Source organism: Genypterus blacodes, unplaced genomic scaffold (genome assembly GCF_046128005.1).
Source record: "Genypterus blacodes isolate CSIRO-AG114 ecotype Tasmania unplaced genomic scaffold, CSIRO-AGI_Gbla_v1 ptg000028l_1, whole genome shotgun sequence".
Taxonomy (NCBI): domain Eukaryota; kingdom Metazoa; phylum Chordata; class Actinopteri; order Ophidiiformes; family Ophidiidae; genus Genypterus; species Genypterus blacodes.
Window position 1 is genome coordinate 2,338,172 of NW_027466841.1, and position 25,730 is coordinate 2,363,901.

The 25,730-nt window shown below is 43.1% G+C and overlaps 3 protein-coding genes across 6 annotated transcripts; all 3 read right to left on the reverse strand.

Annotated features, from left to right (window-relative positions):
- Positions 1-294: 294 nt before the first annotated feature.
- On the reverse strand, positions 295-2,897 carry nol12 (nucleolar protein 12). Its single transcript, XM_076144187.1, has 6 exons — positions 2,729-2,897; positions 1,941-2,046; positions 1,792-1,840; positions 1,563-1,708; positions 1,329-1,429; positions 295-746 (listed from the first exon to the last, which is right to left on the reverse strand). The coding sequence occupies exons 1-6, from the start codon at positions 2,833-2,835 to the stop codon at positions 551-553; spliced, it is 705 nt and encodes a 234-aa protein (XP_076000302.1). The 5' UTR covers positions 2,836-2,897; the 3' UTR covers positions 295-550.
- An 813-nt stretch (positions 2,898-3,710) lies between these two features.
- Positions 3,711-15,631, reverse strand: srebf2 (sterol regulatory element binding transcription factor 2). 2 transcript variants are annotated; one of them, XM_076144093.1, is made up of 20 exons: positions 15,306-15,631; positions 12,564-12,916; positions 12,288-12,474; positions 12,051-12,202; positions 11,687-11,839; positions 11,313-11,594; positions 11,057-11,171; positions 10,829-10,974; positions 10,447-10,651; positions 10,144-10,319; positions 9,545-9,794; positions 8,822-8,991; positions 8,554-8,725; positions 8,203-8,320; positions 7,914-8,023; positions 7,522-7,654; positions 7,171-7,342; positions 5,907-6,083; positions 5,529-5,640; positions 3,711-5,385 (listed from the first exon to the last, which is right to left on the reverse strand). In XM_076144093.1, exons 1-20 carry the CDS (start codon positions 15,406-15,408, stop codon positions 5,168-5,170), a joined length of 3,504 nt encoding a protein of 1,167 aa, XP_076000208.1. In that variant the 5' UTR covers positions 15,409-15,631; the 3' UTR covers positions 3,711-5,167. The 2 variants fall into 2 exon arrangements, with proteins under 2 accessions (XP_076000208.1, XP_076000207.1); XM_076144092.1 differs by having other exon boundaries at positions 11,687-11,854.
- Positions 15,632-17,077: 1,446 nt separating this feature from the next.
- ccdc134 (coiled-coil domain containing 134) lies at positions 17,078-25,664 on the reverse strand. 3 transcript variants are annotated; one of them, XM_076144198.1, is made up of 8 exons: positions 25,505-25,664; positions 22,367-22,416; positions 22,103-22,243; positions 21,816-21,937; positions 20,962-21,046; positions 20,463-20,644; positions 19,746-19,817; positions 17,078-18,078 (listed from the first exon to the last, which is right to left on the reverse strand). In XM_076144198.1, exons 2-8 carry the CDS (start codon positions 22,380-22,382, stop codon positions 17,953-17,955), a joined length of 744 nt encoding a protein of 247 aa, XP_076000313.1. In that variant the 5' UTR covers positions 22,383-22,416; positions 25,505-25,664; the 3' UTR covers positions 17,078-17,952. The 3 variants fall into 3 exon arrangements, with proteins under 3 accessions (XP_076000313.1, XP_076000315.1, XP_076000314.1); XM_076144200.1 differs by lacking the exon at positions 22,367-22,416 and having other exon boundaries at positions 25,447-25,663; XM_076144199.1 differs by lacking the exon at positions 22,367-22,416 and having other exon boundaries at positions 25,505-25,662.
- Positions 25,665-25,730: the final 66 nt, after the last annotated feature.

Genomic DNA, 25,730 nt, shown 5'->3' on the forward strand with positions numbered 1-25,730 from the left:
CAATATGAAGTCAGTGGCACGTCTGCCTCTCTGCTGGGCATTTGTATTAAATATCATGGGCTTTAGAAAGCGAAATGAAGCACTGATGCTAGTGACAGCTGCCACTGGCTCAGTTTAACGTAAATAAATAAACAGAGCAGAGCTGTGGGTGTGACCATACACATACTCAACACAATGCTATGAGGAAACGCAGGGCTAGAGCATGAATGTCCTGATGATCGAGACAGGATGTGGACTACTGTTTCCTATTAAACAACAAAGAGAGACAAACACAGACACACAGACAGCTGGGTGGATGGACTGCAACATGAGGTCATTCAGCATTGTTGCACCATTTTAATCAAAGATCATTAAAATATGAAATACCCAAAAAAATACATTATTATTATTTGCTATGACAAGATACACAAATCTGACAACCAACTGCAGCGACTGTGGAAATTCTGATGTCGTGACTGAGTCCATATCAACCTTTCAGCCATACTCAGGGGCATAAAGGAACAGGTGATCTATGCGCATGTGTTATTTAGATAAAAGAATCCCAAGTTGTTCACTCCTGATGATGCACCTTCTTCCCTGACTGTCGCCGTCTCTGCCACTTGCTGGTCCTGCCGGCTCTGCTCTTACGCTCTCCCGCAGAGGAACTCTTGTCTGTCTGACGTCCGTGTCCTCCTCGGCCTTCTTGCTTCCCTTTCCTTTTCCTCTTACTGGTGTAAGTGCTGAGCGAAGCCGTTAGGGAGCGGATCCTACAGTGGTGGGGGGGGGGAGGAAGAACAATGCAGCTGGATGAGTGAGGCTGGAGGACGGAAACATTAAACTAAACCAAGAAGTGATAAACGTTACAGTAGGTAAGACATAAATTATTGTCACACATCCATGTTATGTCCAATCAGTGCAGAGCCCATGATGGGAGGAGTCCAGTGGACACTACAGCAGAAAGGAGAAATCCACTCACTTTGCCTTAAGCACGACATTGGGCATGTAATGAGCAGAGTGGAGTTCTGGGGCTCCGTCATGTGTAGTTTCAATGTGTACAAAGAGAAACGTTCACTAGACATTCTCTGGATTTTTTTTAAATTGGCACCTCTGTTTTCTACCCCCTTGTCACTTTTCTTGTGATGCAATGTCTGAGCCAATCAGAGCATCATACGCCCATCCGACCCTATTGAGGGTGGAGAGCAGACATCCAACCAAGCAGCCACTTGTCTGCGATTCAGCCCAATTGCTGTTTTTCACAATGGAAAAACGGCAATTGGCTACAGTCCCTTCATTAAGGATCTGTGTGTGTGTGTGTGTGTGTGTAGGGTATTGTATGATGAACAGCTTACTTCTTGTTCATGATGGGATTTCCAGCTTTCCTTGGCATTGGCGTTTTGTTCTCTTCTTCATCTCCTTTTTCTTCAGCCTCCCCCTCACTGTTTTTATTAAGCTTGAAAGCAGAGTTTGTTCAATCAATATTACTGTACCTACAGTACTATATTGTACATATAGTATATTGGCATTCAAACATAGAAACAAATCAACGCTATTTCATCTGCCATGTCTGCGGATTAAAGCTTTACCTGATTGGACGCAGGTTTAAGGAGGTGAGCTCCTGTGAGATCAAGCTCACTGATGGTTGTCACGGTGACGGTGTGGTTGGGGTGATCATACTGCAGAGATTCAGTGATACCTGTAACTGCGTCTTCCAGATCATCTTCATGTTCCTCTGATGAAGGGAGAGAAAGTCCATGATTAGTATCACTTCTGAGAACAAGAACCTCCATGAACAGCATCGCCATTTAAACTCACCGAGAGCATCTGTCCTCTCCTTCAGCATCTTTATGTACTCCTTATGCCTCTGAAAGGAGAGCAGCAAACATGAGTGGACCGTTTCCACACACACACACACACACACACTCACACTGTTCAGTTTGTGGATGAAGACCTGCTGTTCTTACCTCCACTCTAACTCTGATTTGCTCGTCCTTGATCTTCTTTCTAATTTCTGCCACAGCCGTCTTCCTCCTTTCCACCTTTCGCTTGTGGAAGCCAGTGAGGTAATCCCTGAAGAAGCAAACCAGAAAGAAACTTCAGGGTTGTGCTTAAAGCAATTAAAACAATTAACCCATTAAAGTGGCAATTATAACAAAATCATAATTTGTGTAATCTATCAAGTAAAAATCTCATAACTGCTGCTGTTGCGCTTTTGTTTTGCAGACAGACACCCTTGAGTTTTAACTGTTATTCAAACAAAACACAACATTCTGGGCTTTGGTTATGATTTTCGAGGACATTCTAAAATCTTAGATATCATGCAATAAACGATGACTTCATACAATTATGCCATAATAATGTGTTGTCTTTGTAATGGCCAGGTGAGAGTGTATGAAAATATGAGGTGAGCAGGGTTTGCTTTAACATATGTTACGCATTCATTGTCCTTTTATTATTCACAACAGAAATAGAAGAATACACACAGCTAAGGACACATGGACTCAACGGTAGAACTAACATGTGAGTTTGTCTCCGTGCTTCTCTGCGGTTCCTTTAGTCAAAGACATTTAACACATTTAAAGAAAATTACAGACTTGTTTTATACAACGTTATACTTTATTTATGGATAGATAGGTGTCTCTAGAATAATTAAAATGACGTATTCTGATGCTGGATTAATACGTGCTAACGCTAAAAGCTAAATGATACTTGTTTGATGAAGGCAACGATATTTGTTGACAGAGTCACTTACTGTCGGTCTTCATCGTTAAACGACACGGTGCATTTATTTTCCCTTTTCTTCGACCCTGGTTTGAATTTTGCCTTTTTCGACATGTTGTTATTTTTCGTATTTTTCATGCTGTACACGTGAGTTGTTCCTTTTTCCGGCGTCCTCAGACTATTTGTGCACCGTTCAAATCCGTCCGGCTAGAAACAACTGTAACAATGTACAATACTCAAATAACACTTCCTGTTAACCGAAATAGTTCAGACCAATGTGTTTGTATTTGTTCGATAGTTGTTCACAGAGCACATGAGGTCACGTTTGACTGTCAAATATATTCGCGGTTGTTGCTGTTAGATGTTACTGCTGCTTACAAACTACTGATACCAAATATGCCATTAATCACACAGGCGTGTCCAGTGTGTCTGAGTGTATGTGAAAGAGGAAAATAGATACAACCTTGTTATTCAATTTACACCTTTATACGAGGCCACGTGTTCACTTAAGATTATCTCCGTTTTGATGTCGGTTATCCCTCATTTTTAGCTTTCTATTTTATACATTAACAGAACAGCTGTTTTCATTAAAAAAAAAATTTAAAAATCCAGAAAATGACAAGACAAAATTGAGGAGATGATAAAAATCTTTTGTAACATTATCATAACAGCAAAAACGTCTTCATCTGATGGCTGCTTGTTCATCTCATCTCAGTTGTTCCAGTCTTGCTAAACATCTATGATGATAAGATGGTTCAAAGACTCTTTATGTGACAGACTGGGTTGAACTGGAAGATGACATTCACACATAATTGCTTGGGTATCTTTGAAGTACCAAATATGGTATTTGATGTGAAGAACCAATGAGAGAGCAGTCCTGAATTGGTAAGCTAACTTGTTTAATGCAGTCTTCAGTCATTCAACAAAATATACATCTTCCTGTTTAAAATTCACCCGCTTAGTTTCTGACTGTAGGCTGCCTCGCTATATTTAAAAAAAACTGACAAAATAGCTCATAAAAAGAGCACATTTAATGTTATGAAGCATTAAATAATATAAGCAGAGCACAAAAACAGGAATGACACAAGTTGCATACATCATGTGTAAGTTACAAGACAATTACATATGAAAAGCAAATTGGACAAGGACTCAATGATATCACTCCTCCATCATGAAGATCCAAACAAGATAAAACATTCAGATATATTTTTTACACAACCTCATCAAGGCAATTCTGCTTGAGAGCTTCCCATCATATAACAACATTTTCAAGAAATATCAATCCTCACTATTTATCACGAGTGGCAAAGTATGAGCAGGGCATTTTCACTTCTATAAACACAGATGAAGAGAAAGTCACACCTGTACTCCTCTTCCTCTCAGGCATAGGTTAAGTGTACCCTGTTCACTCTACATGAGACCACTGTTTCTATCTATGTACAACGTATATGCAATCATACTATGTGTTTGTATAAAATGAACCCTAAGTGTGTGTGCATTTGTGCGCGTGTGTGAAGGAATTCAATCGTTTGTTTTACTTTCTAATTGATCAGGAGGAGCATGCTCGCATTACCTGTGACATTGAGGAAGTGCTGCACTGCTGCTGCTGCCTAAAGCCTCTATAAGCACGTTATTGTTGGAATGACACTTGAACCATAACTTAATGGTCCCTTGACTTCACTTAAGGATAAGTGACACGGTGCTTATGTATCCAATGTTGTTCAGTACAATGTTGTCATTGTACAGTGAGTGAGGTAGATAATAGACACTACTCAGCACTGTACATTTCAGGGCAAGCTAGTCCATCTGCATCCTTCAGTACAGCTTCAACTTACAAGACCTCAGCTGTTTACGCTTGGATGCTCTGAAGCCCTTTTTTGCAGCCTGCATTGTTAATGGGGCATCAGTGTAGCACTGCTGAGTACAATAATGATTGTACAACTTTGTATCCTACTCCAAATGAATGCAACACATCATTGCATTATCTTAAACAGCCATACGATAATGGTCCCTTTTCCTTTGGGGGCCTATGTAACCTGTATTTCCCTGTAGTGTAGCAATATTAAAAACAAAGCTGTAAGCCAGCAGTACACCCTAAATGTCCAGCAGGTGGCTGAGTTCCACTATGACAATGCAACAAAGCAATGGATTCATGCATAGCCCTCAAATTTTTGGCTTCCCTGTAGTTTTCACTGTAGCCTTTATGTGAGCATACCACCTGTGGCTGCAGAATCCTGTGATTGGATGTTAAGTGTGGCAGTGAGATGGAAATGCTATGAATTACAACCTCTGATCAGTATGTGTTGAAGATTTATAAATAAATTTAGATTTTGTGTTGTTGGTGACAGTGTCAGTAACCTTGTCCCTCTTTGTATCCATCATCTCAAATCTTTGAATCAGGGAACTATGTGCATTGCAAGTAGCCCTAAAATATGATGTACGTGTGTTTGGGTTTGTTCAGTGTGGCTCTTTAGGAGGCAGCTATCGTCGTGCCACCGCTGAGGCGCAGCAGGATCTGCTGACAGTCCTGCAGGGACCGACGGTCTCCCACCCGTTCCAAGGTGCGCTTGGCCTCGGCTAGCAGGCGGGCGCGGTGCCCAGGTGGGGTTAGCAGGGGCATGGGCAGGTGGCGGCAAGCCAGCAAGATGGCATGAGCCCGTTCTCTCTCCCCAAGGATGCACTCACCTTCTGATGAAAGCAGTGGCAAACAGAAAGGGGGGAGACAAAGGTAAAAAAATATGCAGATTAGTGGCGAGTGTGTTTGTGTGTACTACACACTACTCCAGGTGTATTCTGGTGTTCACTTTATAATGGGATTGATTCATCCATACCCGCAGTGTAGGCATTGTTTGTCCTGCGTCGGAGGCTGTAATCCAGCAGCTGGTGTGTCCTTGTAGGACTTGCCCCAGCCATCAGTCTCACTGTGGTCTCATGAAGAAACACCTGGATTAAAAAAAAATAATCAATGTGTTTTAATAAGTGCAGACATATTGATCCCATTCAGATGCACTTGGCACTGGACTGGACCGTCTATTTCACTTCAAAATGATAAATGATTGCACATCAAGACAAGTGGAATGTGGACACTCACTGCAGTTTTACTTCAACGTCGATTTCACTGATGTCATTAATTAATCCATATAGCTCTGTATACAATGAGTGTACCTCTGAGTGCAGGTGTACTTCTTGTAACATATCTGACAATGTACCTTGTGTTGCGCCTGCCTATAGCACTGTCCAAGCCTTCTGAGTGCACTTAGGTCCCTCTGGAAACCGGCCAACTGTGATCCAGGTGCAGGGCCAGGTTCTCCATTGCTTCCGCCTCCCCGCTGCCATAGGCTGGTCCTGATGGTCAGCAGGAGGTCACACACCAGGAGCTCCACCCCCTTGGAGGACAAGAGTGATGGTGATTTAAGAGCTGTTTGGTCCATTCACATTCAGAAGACTGGTAAGTACATACAACGCAAAAAGGCTATTTATTCCCCTCTCTGAATCATCATGAGGACTCACCATGCACAAGGGGAGGCATGAGGGTTTGTGCATTGCCAATAAGGCAGAAGGCAAAGGCTGACCGCAGGCTATGAAAACTGGCATTACAGCATGGACATGGAATGTCACATCTCTGGTTGGAAAGAGCATCTGCATGAGGTCGATACTTGGCCTCTCCTTACCTGAAGTTGGCCAGGGTGAGAGGTGCCTCTATGTCAAGTATCGGTTTGGAGTACTCAGCCTTGGTGTCCTAGAGGGGCTTCTACTACAGTCTAAGTGGTCCATGTTCCAAACCTCCCGCAAGGGGATGAACTTAATTAACACAAATATTACAGTGTGCCGGAGAAAGGAACACAAGAAAAGAACTTCTGAGCCCAACTGACATTTTCTCCCTTATCCCAAGATGAGCCAATGCCAGGGTGCTGGAAGGAAGGCAGATTGTGGAACCTCAGCGCAAAGGAAAGTTCACTCCCACAACAAGCCATAAATGGTCAATGCAAATGAGTCAATGTAAGCAGTTTGGATGAGGACCTAAAAGACGACTAAGGTGCAGCACAATAACCCAACAATCTTGATTAAAAAAGGTCACCATCAAAAACACTGTAAATATGGCATCTGAAGAAGATTTATGGGTGTGAAGATCCGTGTCGATGGAAGTGGTGGAGTGTGTAGCAGGTGTGTGCAGAATGAAGAGGCCTCTGTACTGTACTGCAGACACATTGCACTGGGCTTCAGGATCATGCAATGCAACTACAATGCACCACAGCCACCTCCTGCCACCCACACCCACGCACACACGCAGACACACTCAGACAAACATATAAGTACATGCACACACACACAGTACAGTTACATGCACATTAAAACTTACTGACTGGCTGACTTGCTTTGCATGTAAATGACTTACTTTTTCACAATTCCAGTTTCCTCTTGTAAGCTGCTTAAACAACAAATCATGTACATAAGTACATGTTCTTAGTCTACCTTGTTAAGCCAGTTCCCAGACGGTGCTAGCGGCAGTGAGATGCTTGAGCACAGGTAGTTGCTGGCTCTGTCGCACTGTGACAGGCAAGCAACAGCATTCTCTCCCTTCATAGGGGACAGGCTCATCTGGACCGCTTTACAGAGCAGCAACACGGCCTTAGGCAGAGGATGGCTGAGACAGAGGAGTGAAGAAAAATACAGTGATGAGTGTGTAATCATCATTTATCCTTTCACTTTAAGTGATACTTTTCATATTAAAACTGAATTAAATGGCATGAAATGGTTGCTTACTGAGAATCAACCAAGTATGTATCGAAATCAAAGTTGCCAAGTTTATTTGCCTACACTTACTCAAGTGTGTGTAGAGTCCTCGGCATTCTCTCTGCCTCTGCCAACAGCAACCTGACAGTTGTGTCATCACCTTGCAGCCAATGGACAGCAGCCTTCAAGACCACCGCCCACCAACGGCTCACTGGATCTCCAACTGGCAGAAAGAAATGAGGGAAAAGATGAAGAATTAAGACTATAGTCACACTAGACTTTACTGTGTGTGTGTGTTAAGACCCCCATCTCTCCAGAAAAGTGTTTGTCTGTCTGAGTGACAGTAGTAACTCAGACAGACCATCTGGTTTATCTTCACTCAACACAAGAAAGAAATTCCAATCAAATCTCAGCCCCAGACATCCCATGTGACTCAGCTTTCTAGTGATCAAACAGGGAGTGCCCGAAAATGCCATCCATACCTGGGGTGGTGGTATGATTGGGAGGAGCAGAAAAGGGAGGAGGAGGAGAGGGAGAGTCCTCTGTGCAGCTGTTCAACAACTGAAGGAAGTCCAGGGCACTAGAAAACTCTCTGTTGGAAAATGAAATGGACAGTGAGAGAGAGATACCGAAAAATACATCAAAATACACTCAAGGGGTTTATTGATGTGAAGCAACCATTCATTCACTCCATACTAAAGCACATCAGCACTTCTTGATAGTAAAGAGCTTTCAATCTGCCCTCCGACAGGCTGCAGACTCCCGTCTTACCCAGAGTTGTGTTTGTGTTTGCCTGCCTCGGAGTCGCTCTGTGGCTGGATGAGTGTGTGGACTGCTCTTTCCAACAGCTTACGGCAGAAACAGCGGTGCAGCTGGGCAATGGGGTCCGCTGGATAACAAATAAGGGGGGGAGCAGTAAAGAAAATGACGTATACGTGGAAGATTTGTTTTCAATGTGGCAATACAACGCAAAAAGCTCTAGGGCAGCACCAATCCAGAAAATCCAAAATTATCTGTATTAATATTGTAGGCATCTCCAGCAGGCCTCCCAAATATTTTTTTATGGTTTGGGGGGCCTTTAGTTTATAGAATCAATATGTGGATTGAATGAGGACTACATACCTGGGTCTCTCTTAGAAGTATACACTTCCTCACTGCTCTCAGACCTCACAGACCAATCACAGCTTAAGAAAAACTGCCTCCCCAAAGGTGTGAAAAGCCAACGCAGGTAGTCGGGGATCGGCTTGGTCTCTGATTGGTTGGCCACACTCTCAGCACAACTCAACAGGTAACCCTGCAGCCAATGAGATCAAAGTGTGAATGACTGCAAAGACAGATGGGAGAGATACTGAGGACAACACACAGAATATGGACAATGTAAGAGACTAACGGAGAGGCAGGAGAGGTGGTGGCCCAGCACTGTGCGCAGGGCGGTCGCTGCTGTCACATAGATCTGGGAAAGCTGGGGGGAGGGCATCTTCCCCATAGCGCTCTCACTGAGGTTGACTGCGCTCATAGACAGAGACAAAGCCCACAGGCTGCTACGCTGAGGAAGCTTCCCTAAAGAGAGAGAGACAGAGCATGTTTTAACATCCTGCTGTAATACCGTATGATGAAGATGAAGGGGAAATGTATGTGTCACATCAGCAAGTCATTACAGAAGAAAAGCAGTGGAAATAATGGTTCATAAAAAAATATCAAAACAATCATAATAAAGTAACCAAAGAACCAAGAACCAATTTGCCTTTGTTACTTCAAGAAAAAATAAATAATGACAAGATGTGAGGCAAAAAAGCAGCTGTCCCTGGAAGTCCCCTTAAACTTCAGAGAAAATTGTTGAAAAGAATCAAATCTGAAAGCCCTGTTGTCTGGCCTTGCAGTTTTTCATACTAATAGTAATACTACGACCCTCTCTGTCATTCATAAATTTTTCCATTGATTATAGAGGAGGATCCACTGGTAGACAGGCTGATATGGACTACAGACAGGCTTTGGGCTTTAAATTCCATAATAGAAACAACAGATTTTTTATTTCTACCAATTATTATTTCATTTCAGTTCAGCTTTTATGCCTCACACTTTGAAACCATACGTTGGTTTTAGTTTTTATCACCTGTGAGTTGCAGCTGGCTCAGGCGGTGGTAAACCAGAGCTGCATCCCTTGCACTCGTTCCGGCCTCCTCGCCCTCATGCTTCCCTCTGACTTGGTGGACCAGCCAGCCCAGAGGGGTGGGACGATGTAAGGAGTAGCGAATTAGATTCCACGTCAGGGAGCAGATCAGGTCTAGTTTAGTTGACGGGAGAGCTCGGGTCAAGACTGACAGGCAGGTCTCTAAGCTGGCCAGGGCTGCTGCGTAATCCCCCTGCAGGGAACAAGACAGTGCCGATAATAAAGCAGTGAGTGTTAAGCATTCAGCAGAGCATAACGGCAAAGATAAGAGGGGATGTGGTCTGAACAATTTTTGAAGAGAGAACAATAAAAATCCCCTCACACACAGAAAAAGCTATAAAAGTGAGACATCAAAATAGTGAGAATCAAAACAAATAGGTCAATGCTCTTAAGTGAGGAGAGATCACATCCAATTCTCTTGGCACATCTAGAACTTGAAAAACTGAATTTCACAGGAAAAACATTCTTAGTAGATGCTTACTTGTCAGTGCCTTTGTTGTATAATATGTGTTCTCTTCTTTTCAGGTGCCGTCTGTACTCACCCTCTTGAGATCCAGGTCGGCTTGTTTGCGATGCCTCCAGAAGGAAACAGATTTTGGGGAGTGAAGAGGTGTCACCGGTTCCCACAAGTAGAGCACTCTGACGAAGCCCCACACTGCTCCCACACCACTCAGCACCCACACCATCACCCAGGGCAACAAACACCTCAGCCAGGATGCTGGAGGGCATGAAGGGATAAACACAGGGACGGGCAGAGACCTCAATTACAGTTTCACCTTTGATAATATTAGTTGCCTGTGAGAAATAAACCAATAAAGAAAAGCAGTTGTTTTGGCCTTGCTCACCAATGTCCTGTGTGTGGCCTGGGAACCAGACCAGCACTCTGGATGGCCCGTGGCCCCCACCAACGTTATGGTTCCCGGCGTCCTCAGAGCCCAGCAGTGATGGTAGTGGGTTCAAGGACAGGCACAGGAAGGTTAAAGCACACAGCAGCAAGCGAGAGCGATCCATCACCCCAACAGAGGAGGGAGAATCTGGCTCGCTCTTTACCTGCGAGAGAGTGAGAGAGAGAGAGAGATTAGATACAGATTAATACATTAAGACTTCATTACAGATCCAACCACATAGCAAAGAAGAGCAATGTAGGAATCGAAACTTACACTTACATCATGACTCTATATGGATATACTGTATATTATACAAATGCATCCAGACTATTCCGATTACCTGATCATGCTCCATTAAGGGGCTGCCTGGCTCTGAGTCAACACAGTAAGGAGAGAACTGGTGAGGGGAACCAGAGTCTGAGGCGGGAGGTGACATCATCACCCCCTCTGGTTTAAGCTCCATATCTTCAGACAAAGTCACAGGCTCTGAAACATACAATAAGCTCTTACTACACGCTCCAGTTTACCACAGGTCAGATTTGGAGGACAGCAAAGAAAAGCTGCATACTGTTCTTGTGGTTGGCCATCTTAAGGGCTAGGTTCTCCTGTCGTAGTTTCGTGTTGACCTGTTGCAAGTGCCTGATGTAGTCAATGGCTTTCCTAAGCACTCCCGATTTATGCATCTAAAAGCACAGGAAGGAGGGAAACGTGAGGATTCTATTCAAGATACTAGTACCAGAATTAAAACAGTTTTTAAAAAATGGATGTTAAACACTATCCCTTAACCATTCATGTTTGAAATTCCCGGTATTAAAAACACTGACCTTTGCGTCATTGCCCATGACCAGGTCTCTGAGCTCCACAATCTTATCATTGATGGAGGAACGGTATCTTTTCTCAATGATATTGTGGGTGGTCCTCCTCTCGCCCTCCTTCATCACCCCTCCTGGGCCTATCAATCCCCCTGATAGTTGGCTCTGCTCCATGAGAGATCGAGTCATGTTTGAACAGTGGGAGGAGCCTTGCTGGAGCTGCTTGATTGGCAGCTTGTCTCCGCCTCCCATCACAACAGGAACTGTGGTGAGGATGTTGCTGCTCATCAATGTCTGTGTGTGTGGGGGGGACAGAAATCAGAATTGAAATCAGGATAGATTTGTGGGACCTCTCAGTAATGTTTTGAGTGACCAATACCACATACTGGGACTTGCAGAGCTGTGTTCTGGATAGGTGTGGTTAAGGTCGTAATCCCTGTGGGGCTCGGCATGGTCGACAGAACCTGCGTGCCGTCTGGCTTCAACGTTGTCAGGACTAGTGAGTCTGTCTTGAGAATCTGAGGCTGCTGGACCAGAACCTTAGAGAAAGACACCTAACCGTCACCCAGAGGTTTATAAATCACGTGGTGTAGTATGGGCATTGGAGTATGCTGGTTCAACATGAAGGTGCTTTACAATCTAAAATTGCATGGCATGCAAAGACATCGCTTTTGCTAAAAAATCTGTCTGCAGATTGATCAGAAAATATTAGCAGTGGCTGTCAGAAAGCAACAATAAGGTTATTTATACTTGTTGGACTTGCTGTTGCACAGTGTGGACTGTGGTGGGCGTGGATAAAGTCTGGATGGTCTGACCGGATGGGGTTAGGACTCGCTGGTGCTGAATGGTCATTGGTTGCAGCTGTGGTGATGTCATTATACTCTGCATCTGTGGTTGGAGAACTGGGAATACGAGTGTAACGCAAATTTATTACACACGCAAAATCCATTCACAAATCCACTTTGTGTCTTAATATTCCCTTATCACCTTGAAAACTAGGGGCAGGGCTATGGTGGCAGATGACGGGGTTCTGGAAGAATCGATTGCCATTGGAGGTAATCATCACAGTTTGGGCTGCCTGGGTCTGGATGGGCATCGGCGTCTGGCTGTGGGTCTGAACCAATGTGTGAACTGGGAAGCTCTGGGTTTGCATGGGGATCGCCTGGGTGTGCATCTGCAAGATAAAAAAAAAAGTACTCAACATGCATTTTTCCTAGAGAGAACATTAAGATTTGTGGCAGTTGAAACACAAGTGAATGATACCTGGATGGTGGGCTGGACTGTCTGTTGGGGCTGGGGCTGGATGGCTTGCATCACCTGAGGCCTAGGCTGTAGAAGAGGAGGGCTACGGGTGACCAGCTGCTGCACAGTGGGGGTGTTAATGACTGTGGGGGTCTGGGCAGGGGACAGAGACTGTGGAGACAGTGTCTGGGGGGAGCTGAGCAATCCAGAACTCTGGAAGACAGCAGGGCCCAACGTCTGGGGGGTTTGTGGGGTCTGAGTGACAGGTTGCGGGTTGATGTTGGTGTTGGTAGTGCCACTCTGCATGGAGCCTGCCGACTCCTCAAACAAGTCTGGGAATTCCCCTGCTTGGTTGCTGACAAACTGGAGCATCTCTGAGAAGATTGGGAAGATTGAGATAGCATTTATTCATTTAGGCTTATCAAGATAAAATATGGTAAAAACAGCAGCAAGACAAAAGTAATTACAAGAGACTGAAGCCTTTGACTGGTGATAAGCGATGACCCGATCTCTTACTGATACTGATAGGTTCAACCAATGTGTCAAACAGCTTGCAGCCTTGAACTTTCCCTTACTGCACCACAGATCAAGGCCACACACACCTAACACACAACAGACCTAGTTATTATTTTTGTGAAATTTTTATGATTGATTTATGATTTTGCTGCAGTCATTTCCTGAATTTTAGGGTTTTGGATTTTGTTTTTTTCCCTTAATCACAACTTTAACAGTTTTAACTCATCTTCACAGTTTCTATAGCTCTCCTTGACAGACAATATGCATAAAACAATCTCTATTATTCTTGTGTCACTGTGCCTAACAATTTCTTACACATTATCAACATTCCAAACTTCATCTAGTGATCACAGTTCCGGCTTCGCTCGCAGTCATAGCAGTACTTATTGAAAGGTGAATACAAATGCGAACTAGTCAGAAAAGCAATTATAACACCTGCTCACCATCACACTGCGGCAATTCATACTTCTGCCGTGTTTACATTGCAGGTTAGGTCAGCATGAGGTGTCGTATTTCTATTGCGTCCATGCCATCAATGCAAGGGGAAGTATAGATAGTTTCACAACGTCACAAAGTTGAGGTTGGTGGTGAAAAGGCCTTAAATAAACTTACTTCCTCATTGTTCCTCCTCACAGGCTTCTCATCTGTGCCAACAATGCTAAGACGTCAACATTTGTACACTTATTTTTTGCCCAATATACTTAAATTAGTTACATAATTACTATTTGGTGTTGTCGTTAACTGATCCTTATTTTCTGTCTGTTGTCATATTTCAGGGGCCACAGGCTGTCAATCAATGGACACAGAATCCGTTGCTAAGAAAAGAAGGTAATCCCTGTTAGACTGTTTACATTATGTAGGTGATCCTGTACTGCAGAGTGACTTGAGACACCTTTAACATGCCACAACTTACTAAACGTATATATACTGTATATTCAAACATTTTAAATTATTTCCCCCCCCCCCCCCCCCCCCAAAAAAAATTGTAAAAATAAAATAATTGTGACAGCCCAACAAATGCCACAAAATGCAGTCGCATCAGTGCCCCTCTACAGCTTCCTGGGGGGGGGGCACACTGTTCATGAGACACAGGGACAAAGCAGCCCTACTCTGAGCCTCTACTGCCTCCAACATGCCTGAACAAATCAATGAAGCTTCCTTAACTGCTCAGAGCAAAGAAAATAGGTTGTGTAACCAAAGTAGCTGCAGGTGCTAAGGGAATAACAGACAAAGGGACAAAATTCTGTTCTTATTTTACAAAAGATGTTATCTGTGTTTTCAGAAACTGCCACATGTGTCTTCAGTCATTGGCCCCGCTGAATAACATTGACCTGTGCATTGGGTCTGGAGCAAAGAGAGACTCAGTGAAGCATAACAGACTATGTGTAGTCTGTCTTTTGTCCCCTTGGCTCCCCTGTGAACTCAGCCACCATTTCTCTCTCACACATACTGTCATAACGATTAAGGGAAACTGATTCCCCCCAAATGCACCCCATGAAAAAAGAATGGATGTTAGATATGCCAGGTGCAGGTAGATATTTAACTGTTACAATACTCTGCAGCATTACAAATACCAGACATTAATGCTTGGGTGCTTGGTATTCCCAACTATGCCAAACAGCTCAACACAACAGTGCATCAGCGTGGTCTGTTGACTGAGCATTTGCTAACATGCCATTCTAACTTCAATCTGAGAGGAGTGGATTTCTATCTATTCTCTCTATTCATTCACTGAGCGCTACTCAGCCAAAAACAATTCACAAAGCTGTTCCACAAAAAAAAGTTTTTATAAAGCTATAAACAATTAGTCCACAAAAACATTCCTCATCAAGATGAGCAACAGGGGGGTTGGGCTACTCGACAACAATGTTTACAGCAATAACCCATTTCAGCCGCAGAGGAAAGTCACTCAAGTCACATCCTACGCGCACGCACCTCAGGTGATGTTCATGTAGACACACACCCATCCCAACTTCATGACCTCAGAACTTCACTTACTTTTCCACTGAAACTCCTTATTTACACCCAGCGATGGCCGAAATGAAAACTTAAGTCTAAAACTATCTATCTGGCAAATCCAAACGTTGTAATTAACACATTGTGTGGCGATACCGTAATAATATGCAGACTTAAATGACTGAAAACAGACATCACTGACAACACCATACAGTACTGAATCGAACTATGACACACTTTAATGTTGATACAGTAAGTTCACAAACAAACACTGTTAGCAGTCACACTAACCATCGATGTCTCCCAGGGTAAACTCGTCCCCCAGCTCCGCTAAAGTCGGGTCCATGTTGGCCATGGTGTTGATGTACTCCCCGGTGTCCATCCTGTCTGTCATCGCCTCGCCTCCCGGCTGTCACCGGAGGCTCGCACGAGCAAAGAAACCGCCCCGCAGGTTATTCTACAGCGCCTTGGATATGGTAATCTTATCAAGAAGCGTGTTGTTTGACTATGCAATAACAGAACAACGCCAGTGCCTCTAGAGAGGCAGAGCTATATCCGGATAAACTCATCCACACCGATTTAAGACGCCATCTTGTCTTACGCTCATTACGTCATTCACAAACAGACCCTGTGGTTCAAAGCGAGCTCTGATTGGCCCTCACCTGACCGTTGTTGTCATGAGACCAGTCACCGTCGTCCAATGAAAAGGTAGCGTCTACCATGGTCTGATAGTACGTCAACCATCAGAAGCTTCGGTGTCATTTGAATAAACCGTGCCCCCATTTTTGTGAACACAACACAAATGGTCCCACCTGAAACAGTCCTGAAAAAGCTGAATAATTTTCTAAAATGTAGGTAATAGAAGAAAATTGAAATTGCTACAAGAATAAAGTAAGAATAATTTTTTAGTTTAGTTTGAGTTAGGTAACTTCTACAAAGTTGAAGGATAACTTACACGTGTACACTTTCAAGCATAGATTTACTTATTTGGTGCAGAATAGTAAGAAGTAAAAATTGCCCCTTTCAGAATTGAACTCTTGTTTACACCTGTTTTCCTGATATCATTTGCTGTCTGTGTTTGTTAAGGATTGCAATTGTACTATTGCACAATGCTCAAAACCTTAAGTTAACATTTAATCATCACAGGACAGCACCAAATTAGTTCAACTTCATCTGTCCATTTAGGAAGCTCAAGTGCTTGTGAGTCAATTCCACCTGCTTTGGTGCAAATGAAAGTGACAACAGGGGCAACGGAGAGGCAAAAGGAAGAAAGTCAAAAGAAGTTTGTGGAGGGGGAATCTCTCTTTGAAACCTTCCCTTTTACCTTATACATTACATTAACCCTACATATTTCCACTCAGCCCCTTTATAAGACTAAACTCTCCTCTCCTCTGTCCATCTCTCCACCAAAAGACAACCCTCCTCTAGAGCCCCCTGGAGGCTCCTTCCTTGCCATCGCCGCTGTCCAACGCCCTACCTCCAGTCCTTTTATTTCCTACTTGTTCTCCCACCTCTGCTTGCTCTTGCTCCTTCTTACTCCATTCATAAATAATGTGGTCCAGGGAGAGACGGAGACATACATTTGGCAACTTCAACATGGGTCTGCTCCACACTGAGGTGAGTGTCCCCAAAACCACGTGTGTCAACTACTGTGATTCCTCTCCTCCTCCTCAATGTGACAGTTTGACCATCCTTCTCGACCTCAATGAACTCAGAGCTCCCTTGCTCACAACTGAGTGAGAGCCAACACTAATCTGTGACAGAAAATTTCTGTCAAAGATAGTGTTTGCAGAAGCACGCTTGACAGATCGAATCTTTCCAGACAGAACCAGACTTCTGCACTCCATCTGGTGTCATAGCCATCACCTCACTCATCATATCTCTGAGCTCCTGCTGGAAAGAAATACACCATAAAGTTGTATTTACGGACGCTTATTGGGTGACAAGTTGAATAGTCTAGACAGTATTGTATAAAAACAAGACATTCGCTACAATACATCCTCTGACTGTGGCTAATACAAGCACACACACACACACACACACACACACACACACACTAACAATTTTGTTATTAGAGTCACTTTATTTCATTAAATTTAACAAAACTGCTTCATTTTGCAGCAATGGTAGTCTTTTTATGAATATACATAAAGTTTTATAACAGTCATAATACTATTTCACCAATTATCCCAATTTTATAGAATCCATTCAAATTTCCAGCTAAACATAAAAAAAAGACTACCTAGAAAACTAAATTCACCCTAAAGAAGAAGTTGGTTGACATACATCATATTTCTGGTGATTCTAACTTACTCTATTATGAGTTAATGGTCATGAAGGGGAAAAACAACCACATATGTAAAAGACAATTTCACTAAGGGCCCTGTTTGATAAATTATGGATTATTTAAAGACATACAAAATGAACAACATACAGTATACTGCATATATTCTCACAAATCAAACATACATCCAAATGTTCTGAAATGAGAAAGGAAATCTAATTACTTGTGAACATACTTCTGAGTTCAAAGAAGGAAATAAAAATAAATAAATGGATAAAAATTCATTTACATATTCAAGCTTTTCCTATTCAGATGTCTTTTGATAAGGTGATGTCAACTCCACATTTGGCAAACCACATGTATGGGGTTCAAATACTATAATTTAGACCTAATACAGTGGGGTTTTGCAGTGTTTTGAAACAAATTAAATATACTAAAATCACTTATATTCCAAAGTACATTTAATCCTTAAATTATCAAAAATTAATTTTCCCTTATCAAATCCCATTGTTATAGGACTTTACTTTTTTCAATATTGTATTTCACTGTTATAATACAACACTTCACAGAGGCCTTTGTGAGAAACTGACCACAACCTCCAGTAACACTTCATTTCATCTCCTCTCAGTTCTCCAGGGAAACCGAGGTGTGGCGCTATAGCTCAGTGCGAGAACGGGAGATACGAGGACCCTTCCTGATTTCTTTCCGCTTCTCTTCCTTTCTCCTCCTCTTCTCCTCCTCCCTCAGGATCTTCTGGAAAGCCTCAGCAGTGTGAAGCACCTGAAGGAGATGAGAAGACGGATGAGAGGTGAAACGTCTTCAAGCCTTAAGCAGCAAGTCCAGTTGCCTAAGATTTACTTTCCTTGGACACTGGACCATTAAAAGGATTGCAAGATGACAAATCTTATTTTATCGTTATTTGTGATTACTTGGGTGTTTAAGCACAATGGCTAAGTCAATACCAGAGGTTACAGTGCTGCAAGATTTACATGATTTACATAGTTGCGCCCACCAGCTTGCAGAGGTATTCACAGACATTTTCAATCTGTCACTGTCCCAGGCCACCTTACCCACCTGCCTCAAGTCTGCCGTAATCATCCCAGTGCCCAAACAGAGTAACATCACTTGTTTGAATGATTACGGACCAGTAGCACTCACTCCCATCATCACAAAATGTTTTGAAAAAGTGGTCCTACAACACATTAAATCCAGTCTCCCTGACAACTTCGACCAGCATCAATACGCCTACAGAGCACACTGATCCACAGAGGACGCCATTGCCCTTACCCTCCACACAGCACTCACGCACCTTGACAAGAATGGGACATATGTGAGAATGCTTTTTATTGACTACAACTCAGCCTTTTATACCATCATTCCCAGCAGGCTGGTCAACAAACTGCTTGGCGTTGGTTTCGATAGCTCCCTTTGTATGTGGATTAAAGACTTTCTTTCCAACCGCACACAGACAGTCAAATTTGGTTCACAGCTGTGTCCTCAGTCCAATGCTGTATTCACTCTACACCTTTGACTGTATTTCCACACACCCAACTACCACAATAATCAAACAGGAAAAATAATTGGACTTCCCCTGCCCTCTCTGGAGGACATTTTTAAGACTTGTTGTCTCCGCAGGGCCAACACCATCCTGAAAGATGCATCCCACCCTTGTAACTCCCTGTTCTGTCTGTTACCCTCTGGAAGGCGATACAGATCACTGAACACGCGCACCACCAGACTGAAGAACAGCTTTGTAAGGGCCATAAATGAGCTAAACAAAATCAAACATTAGACAAATTAGTACCCCAAAAGTCAATTGCAATATTGGGACAAATTGGGACACATTGGGACATGTTGGGCATCTTCAGCTATGATGTCATGTGATGTCATATGGGGCAAGGGACATGTAATGTCATTTGGGGTGTGATGTTGTGATGTCATGATGTCATATGGTATATCGTGATGTCATGTGGGATGTCATGTGATGTCATATGTGATGTCATGATGTCATGTGTGATGTCGCGATGTCATGTGATGTCATATGTCATAATGTGATGTCATGGGATGTCATATGTCATATGTCATGTGTGATGTTATGTGATGTCGTGATGTCATATGGGATGTCGAGACATGTCATATGAGACATCTTGAGCTATTGGGACATCTTGAGCTGTGGGACTACTTATGTTTTAACGTATGAATGGAACTGTGTGTTGTTTATTTATAGCTATTTATTATTTATTTGTAGTTGTTTATTTATAGTTTGTTGCTGTTATTTATTACTGTTCAAAGATTCAGGCACAGCACAAATGCATTTTGTTGTATTATCATATACAATGACAATAAAAGCTGTTCTATTCTATTCTATTCTATTCTATGATAATGCAACAGGGGAAACCTGTGTATGTGTGTTTTTACAGCAACATTGGAACTTTCATTTTACTCACGTCGTCTCTCTCTGTGCGGTACGGGTTAATGAAGTCTGAGGATTTCTCTGTTATTCCCAGTTCCTGTGACATCTGAGGAACAAGGAGGCAGGTAACAGAACAGAGGAGGAGGAGGAGGAAATACAATTATTTTCCAAACAGAGACAGAATGTCACATTGTCACTGACACTTATTCATGCATTGTGATTGGCAGGCAGCAACCAACAAAGTAAATTTCCCCCAGTATTTGTGTTTCTACACAGTTCAGATATTTTACTGAGGCACAATAAGGTACACATAAAGTCAGATTAGTAGAGTCTGGATTGCATATTTTCAGGCTTCTTGAAATCCACTATAAAATGTATTTGGCACACTGCTAAAGTATAAATATACCTGTTACATATTTGTGTTTCTTCAAGTGTTACATTTATACAACTGCACCTTCCAGCATTGTTTTGTTGACTTTTATGGGGTTTTCATGTCTCCATACACATTGGATTCTGCATATATATTATACAAGGCATCAGTGACTTGTGGGAGTATTGTCTCTGATATGAATTACTAGTGGCAATGAGGACAGGGTAGGTGATTGTGATGCGTAAAGAACAGTGTAGAACAAACATTACAAAAATAGCTTTAAAATGGGCCAGTAGCTGCAGAATAGAATCATGTTTGTACTCTTCTCTTAAAATCCCACTAAAATGTGCTGTACACTGAAGGTTGGCCTAACAGTCTTACGAGCGTGAGGACGTGTTGGTGGGCTCCTCCGGTGAAAACCCCTGTCTGGTTGCAGAAGTTCAACCCCCAGCGCAGGAGTCCCCCCCAGTCAGTGTTCCGATCGTAGTAGTGGTGGACAATACGGGGAAAACGCAACGCCACATCGCCAAAAAACGCTGTGTTCTCCACCACGTGAGAATAAGCTGCAGAGTCAGAGCATAAAGACAAACACGGATGTAATTAAATAACAGAGGAGAAAAGGGAGAAGACCAAATATGTTGACAGATAGAACACATACAGTAGAAAATCTCACAAGATATTTACAGTATATACACACAAAATATTTGTTTGGAAATGGTTACTGACAGGTGCTGAAGCCATGAATGAGGAGAGAGACAGGTGGCAGAACACAAGATGAGGAAATGAGACATTAGAAAAGAGGTTGGTAAATCAAGTGGTTATCATTGAAGAAGAGAGAGAGAGTGTGTGAGAGAAAAATGATGAAAAAATTAAATTAGACCTTCTTTAATCTTATCGTCCATAGGAAAAGGGTCTTCAGGCTGCATGTTGGCTGAAACCAGGATTTGCCTCGAGTCCTCCAGCACCTTGAGAGAGGGGAGATCAATATGTTTGCATCACTATATGCAATGAAATATAAATGTCAGTTGTTAGGGTAAAGGTAAAACCGTATAAATACCATTAATACATGGACACAAGCCCACTCCAGTAGTCCAAAACATGCAGGCTAACTGAACTGGAGACTCTGAAAGGTGTGTGAGAATGGGTTTGTCCCCCTGTGACTTTGCAGTGGATGAGCTCACTAGAGTATGCCTATAATTTATCCGATATGTTGTACAGAATTTTTCTAACGCTCAAGTTCAGAGATTTCACACTTTCATGCTGAATGTGCAGAGAACTATTTCAAGATTAAACAGTCAGTGCTTTCACCTACCCTCTCTCTCACACACACATGTACACTATAGAAATGTTGACATGATTCTTAGCTTGGGTTGGCTATGTTTGTTGTCTTTAAGAAGCACACATACACATAGATACTTTAACTGTCCTGTGGGAAACAGCAACACAAAGCCGTCATCTTAATGGAACAGCACTGAGCAGCTGAGTCAGAATTTATATTCAAATGAAGGTGAAGAATCACGCGGATGAATGAAATCGCTGGATTGGAAGCATCCAAGTTTCTGTTGGGGCCTAAGAACCTTCTTAAACTTTAATCTACTGAGAGCGCCGCAATTTAAGATCTCAGAAATAACTGTTGCTCATACTATTTTCTGACACCAACTGTATGTGGGGAGTTTTGCTGTTGTCCACAGGCCAAAGCTGCAAGACACATTGACACACACGCACACACACAACCTTAAAGAGGCCTTTGAGCATGATGTCTATGATCTTGTACTGCTGGTTGATGTCATTCAGCTCCACTAGATTCTTCAGGGCATTCAGCTGATCCTTCCTCTTGGTCTCAAACAGCCGCTTGTCTGACAAGTGGAGGTCAGGAGGATACACTCTTCACGGAAATGCACACTCACGGCCATTAAAACACAAAGTTCACTCTCCAAAATTGCATAAATGGCATGGACACGTAATACACACACACACGGCCATGGATTTCTTCACACTACACCTGACAAACAAAAGGATACAGATCTCAAGGTTGGTGTCATGTCTCGGCCGGTGTGTGTCTGCTGAGCTGAGGGCAGCAGCTGACAGAGCCAGGAGCACCACACACACACTCCTCATGGTCAGCAGGGGGCAGCACAGAGGCACTTTTCTGAACATCAAAGCTGTCAAAGAACACATTTGGAGGATTAGAATGCAAGTGAAACTCTCGCTGTATGAATATAAATTCAAGTTGAATGAGTCCCCTAGAGAATTTATTTCACACTAGAGGGGAAAAGAACATTCACCTAGACATCCATTCATTCCTTATGTCAGACCTCTTTTCTGAACATCAAAGCTAACACAAGAAGGGATGTAAAAGAAAAACATTAGACTTAAACACAGTCACACGGCATCAAATCATTTAAATTCATTCAGGTTACAGGAAAGAGTGCAGATTAATTCCTCATTAAAACAGAACGATCACACCTCTCATTCCTGTTCACTTTCATCTGAAGATTAGGGAAAAAACACATCACTGAAATTGATTTGTGATTCACAGAGAACTTGATGATAAAAGGCTCCCTTCTGAGATAGAATATGTAACCTACAGAAACATGCTGGGATATGTGATCAACACGGAACAATCAGGGGGGGGAAGCAGGCATGAGGAACGAGGATGTTCCCTTTAAGAAAAGATCTGATGTCACACGAAAACCCCCAGGGGAACCGTGCCGGCCACTCTCTGTCTCTCGCTTCCCCCTTCTTGGTCACTCCGTCCACAGCTGTGATCTTCAATGTTTTCATTCATTCTTTCGCCCGAGGGTATTTTCTGTATACATTTGAAAGGTCGAGATGAATTGAGAGGATAAATATGGCAGCTGCAGTAAAGCCTCTTTAAATGAACATTTAATGAAAGTCTTCTGCAAAAAACAAACAGACAAACAACGCAGGCGATATGGAGGAGGGAGGAGACGCCAATAAAAATCTACACATCATTCATTCCTAACTTAGAAACGCCTTCATCAATGAATTTAATCGATCTGATCTAAACTCGCTGCCTTTTCCTACATTTGGAGGATTAGAACGCAAGTGAAACTCTCGCTGTATGAATATAAATTCAAGTTGAATGAGTCCCCTAGAGAATTTCTTTCACACTAGAGGGGAAAAGAACATTCACCTAGACATCCATTCATTCCTTATGTCAGATCTTGATGGCATGGATCATCTCTCATCTCTCTTCCTCTCTCTTAGAAGCTTTTTATTCATACAGATAGTTGTTACAAGAGATGATTTAAGCAGTCAAAGCTTCCAATATGACAGTTTGAAAGACTGAAAGTAAGACGGAAGCTGACAACCTTCCTCTGTAGTTGCAGCTGCATTGATCTCAACTGCTGCTTCTGAGTGGTCGCTGAAAATCAAACCATGGCTGTGACTAACTTTTTTACACCGTCAGCGGAAACAAGTGCTCCTGAAGGCAGCTGAGCAAAGACAATGTTCGATTAAGACCAATTTGCAGATTCTGAGAACATGTTTTGGAACTCTTCCCAGCTTTCTGAGAAATGCAGCCCTAAATATCCTTAAGTGCCGAGTCCAAAGCCACATTATTTCTAGATAACACCCAAGGCGGGCAGGGGCAGGGGGGGGCGTCTGATGTTCCCATTCGCTTCCAAAAAGACAGCCCACTGACACAGTTTCATGCAGCCAACAAATACTGTATACCCAGCATTGGCTTACATTTCCACCTGATAGTTTTAAAAGCCTATGATAGAATGTCAATCATGTCTTATATGGCAACACAAAATTGCGACTCCAAATGCTTCCATTAAGTGTAAGCAGGCGTTGGAGTATCTCAGTAAGGCTCTCGTGTTATGAGATCAGATTACATGTCTTCCTTTAACAAAATTACTGCAAGCATTTACAGTGCTGATATGATACTGTGGCAGGTGACAGATATGTTTGTTTCAACTGCCTTTTAAACATAACAACAGACCCCTGACCTGCTGTTCACTGGGCTCAGTAAGGCTTGTGGCTATGACAGCGTTGAGGATGGCATCCCTGTCTGCACCATTGTTACCTCACACTCTCTCACACACACACACACACACACACACACACACACACACACACACACACACACACACACACACACACACACACACACACACACACACACACACACACACACACACACACACACACACACACACACACACACACACACACACACACACACCAGCTCGATGCCACATGCAAGAACATGTAGCATTAATACATCACAGCTGCACTTCTCCTCTCCCTGAGGGAATCTGTGGTTGGATCGATTTCCCTCCAGCAGGCTAACGGATGTTTCAGTATTCACGGTGGGTGAGCCTGCACCTCTGATTGTCCGTTACAGTGGCACTCAAGTTAGGCAAGGAGGCATCTCTGCCAACGGGAGGTCTTAAGGCAGAGTAGTTCCTCTTGAAGCTGTCTGAAGCCTGCATAAATCTCTCCCGCATGAATTTCTGCCAGCAAAATTCACCTGTGGCCGAGAGGATGGCGTTTGAATTCCCTTTGTAGGAGTTCAGGCTCTAAGCTTTGTTAAATAGCTTCCATGTCTGATCATATTGCAGACACATGAAGTCAGCTTGGTCTGTGGCTTAAATCCGTGTGGTACAAAAACATTCAGTTAATATTCAGATACTGGCATTCTGGCAATATAATCAATTCTGGCCAAAAGCAAGATGAAACTGATGCTTAAATCAACATATTTGCATATTAAACACCCCGATCTGTCAAACGTGACATTAATTCATTGGGGCAAAACTTACAGAAAAGCACACTCCTGATATTCCAGAGAAACCCAGATGCTTAACACCCAGGTGGATTGTGCAGCAGGACTGAATCAAGATGCCCTCAGGCTGGAAACCTGCCGCGGGGAGCTTGAGGTAAGAGGGACATCATCATGTCTCTGGTTACATGTGTGGCTCTCTGCCTCCCTCATCATCCATACAGAGGCAGACACGGAGCTGCGTGACGGTGCTGATCACGGTCAGTCATATGGTCATTCAATTAATAAGATGCTTAAATGACTGCGTGTCCACTACCTGACCCTGATTATCCTCAGCCAAAGACTATATGCAATCACCGTAGTTCATTTAACACCATCGACAACTCCACCTATGACAATGTCCGTGTGATAATCACGCAGCTAAGCTTTACGATGGAGAAGAATACATCACAAGGTTTTCTATCGGGAGTCCTGAAGAGATTCGTCTAAGAGATTGACAAATATTTTAAGTTGCACGTCAACATATCTACTACGCTTGTCATGGGATCCATCAACACAGCTGATCCGACCGATACATCGCCGGAAATCACATCCACAAAGTCGCCGATCACTCACCGCGTTGTAGCGAGAAACGGCAACGAATACCGGCAACGATTAAGAAGTGCAGTCTAACCTTTATCTCCCCACGAAACTGTTGAAGGTCCCGGTCGCCGTGGAGGAAGACTAGACGTGTAACATCCCTCGTAAATCCTCAGGTGACAAAAGTACGGAGGGGGAAACGTTCCTGCTTGCGCCGCTCCACTCCTCCAGCGCCACGACGGCACCGGTAGGCTGCCACGGACGAATGACAGCGAGCGGCGGTAAACACGGAGGTTTCCACACGGAGGGTTTAGAGAGTC

Bases quoted from the DNA above. Each gene is read 5' to 3' on its own strand.
- nol12 (XM_076144187.1), bottom strand. From the start codon at position 2,835: ATGAAAAATACGAAAAATAACAACATGTCGAAAAAGGCAAAATTCAAA. The intron at 1,709-1,791 runs GTGAGTTTAAAT...TCCCTTCATCAG, and splicing joins GGAGAGGACAGATGCTCTCG to AGGAACATGAAGATGATCTG. The intron at 1,430-1,562 runs GTAAAGCTTTAA...TCTGCTTTCAAG, and splicing joins TTAAACCTGCGTCCAATCAG to CTTAATAAAAACAGTGAGGG.
- srebf2 (XM_076144092.1), bottom strand. From the start codon at position 15,408: ATGACAGACAGGATGGACACCGGGGAGTACATCAACACCATGGCCAAC. The intron at 11,855-12,050 runs GTATAAATAACC...GGTGACGGTTAG, and splicing joins TGCAACAGCAAGTCCAACAA to GTGTCTTTCTCTAAGGTTCT. The intron at 7,343-7,521 runs GTAAGTGTAGGC...CCTCTGTCTCAG, and splicing joins AGGACTCTACACACACTTGA to CCATCCTCTGCCTAAGGCCG.
- ccdc134 (XM_076144198.1), bottom strand. The intron at 20,645-20,961 runs GTCTAATTTAAT...CTGACTCTGCAG, and splicing joins GGACGATAAGATTAAAGAAG to CTTATTCTCACGTGGTGGAG. The intron at 19,818-20,462 runs GTAAGACTGTTA...CTTGTTCCTCAG, and splicing joins ACCAACACGTCCTCACGCTC to ATGTCACAGGAACTGGGAAT.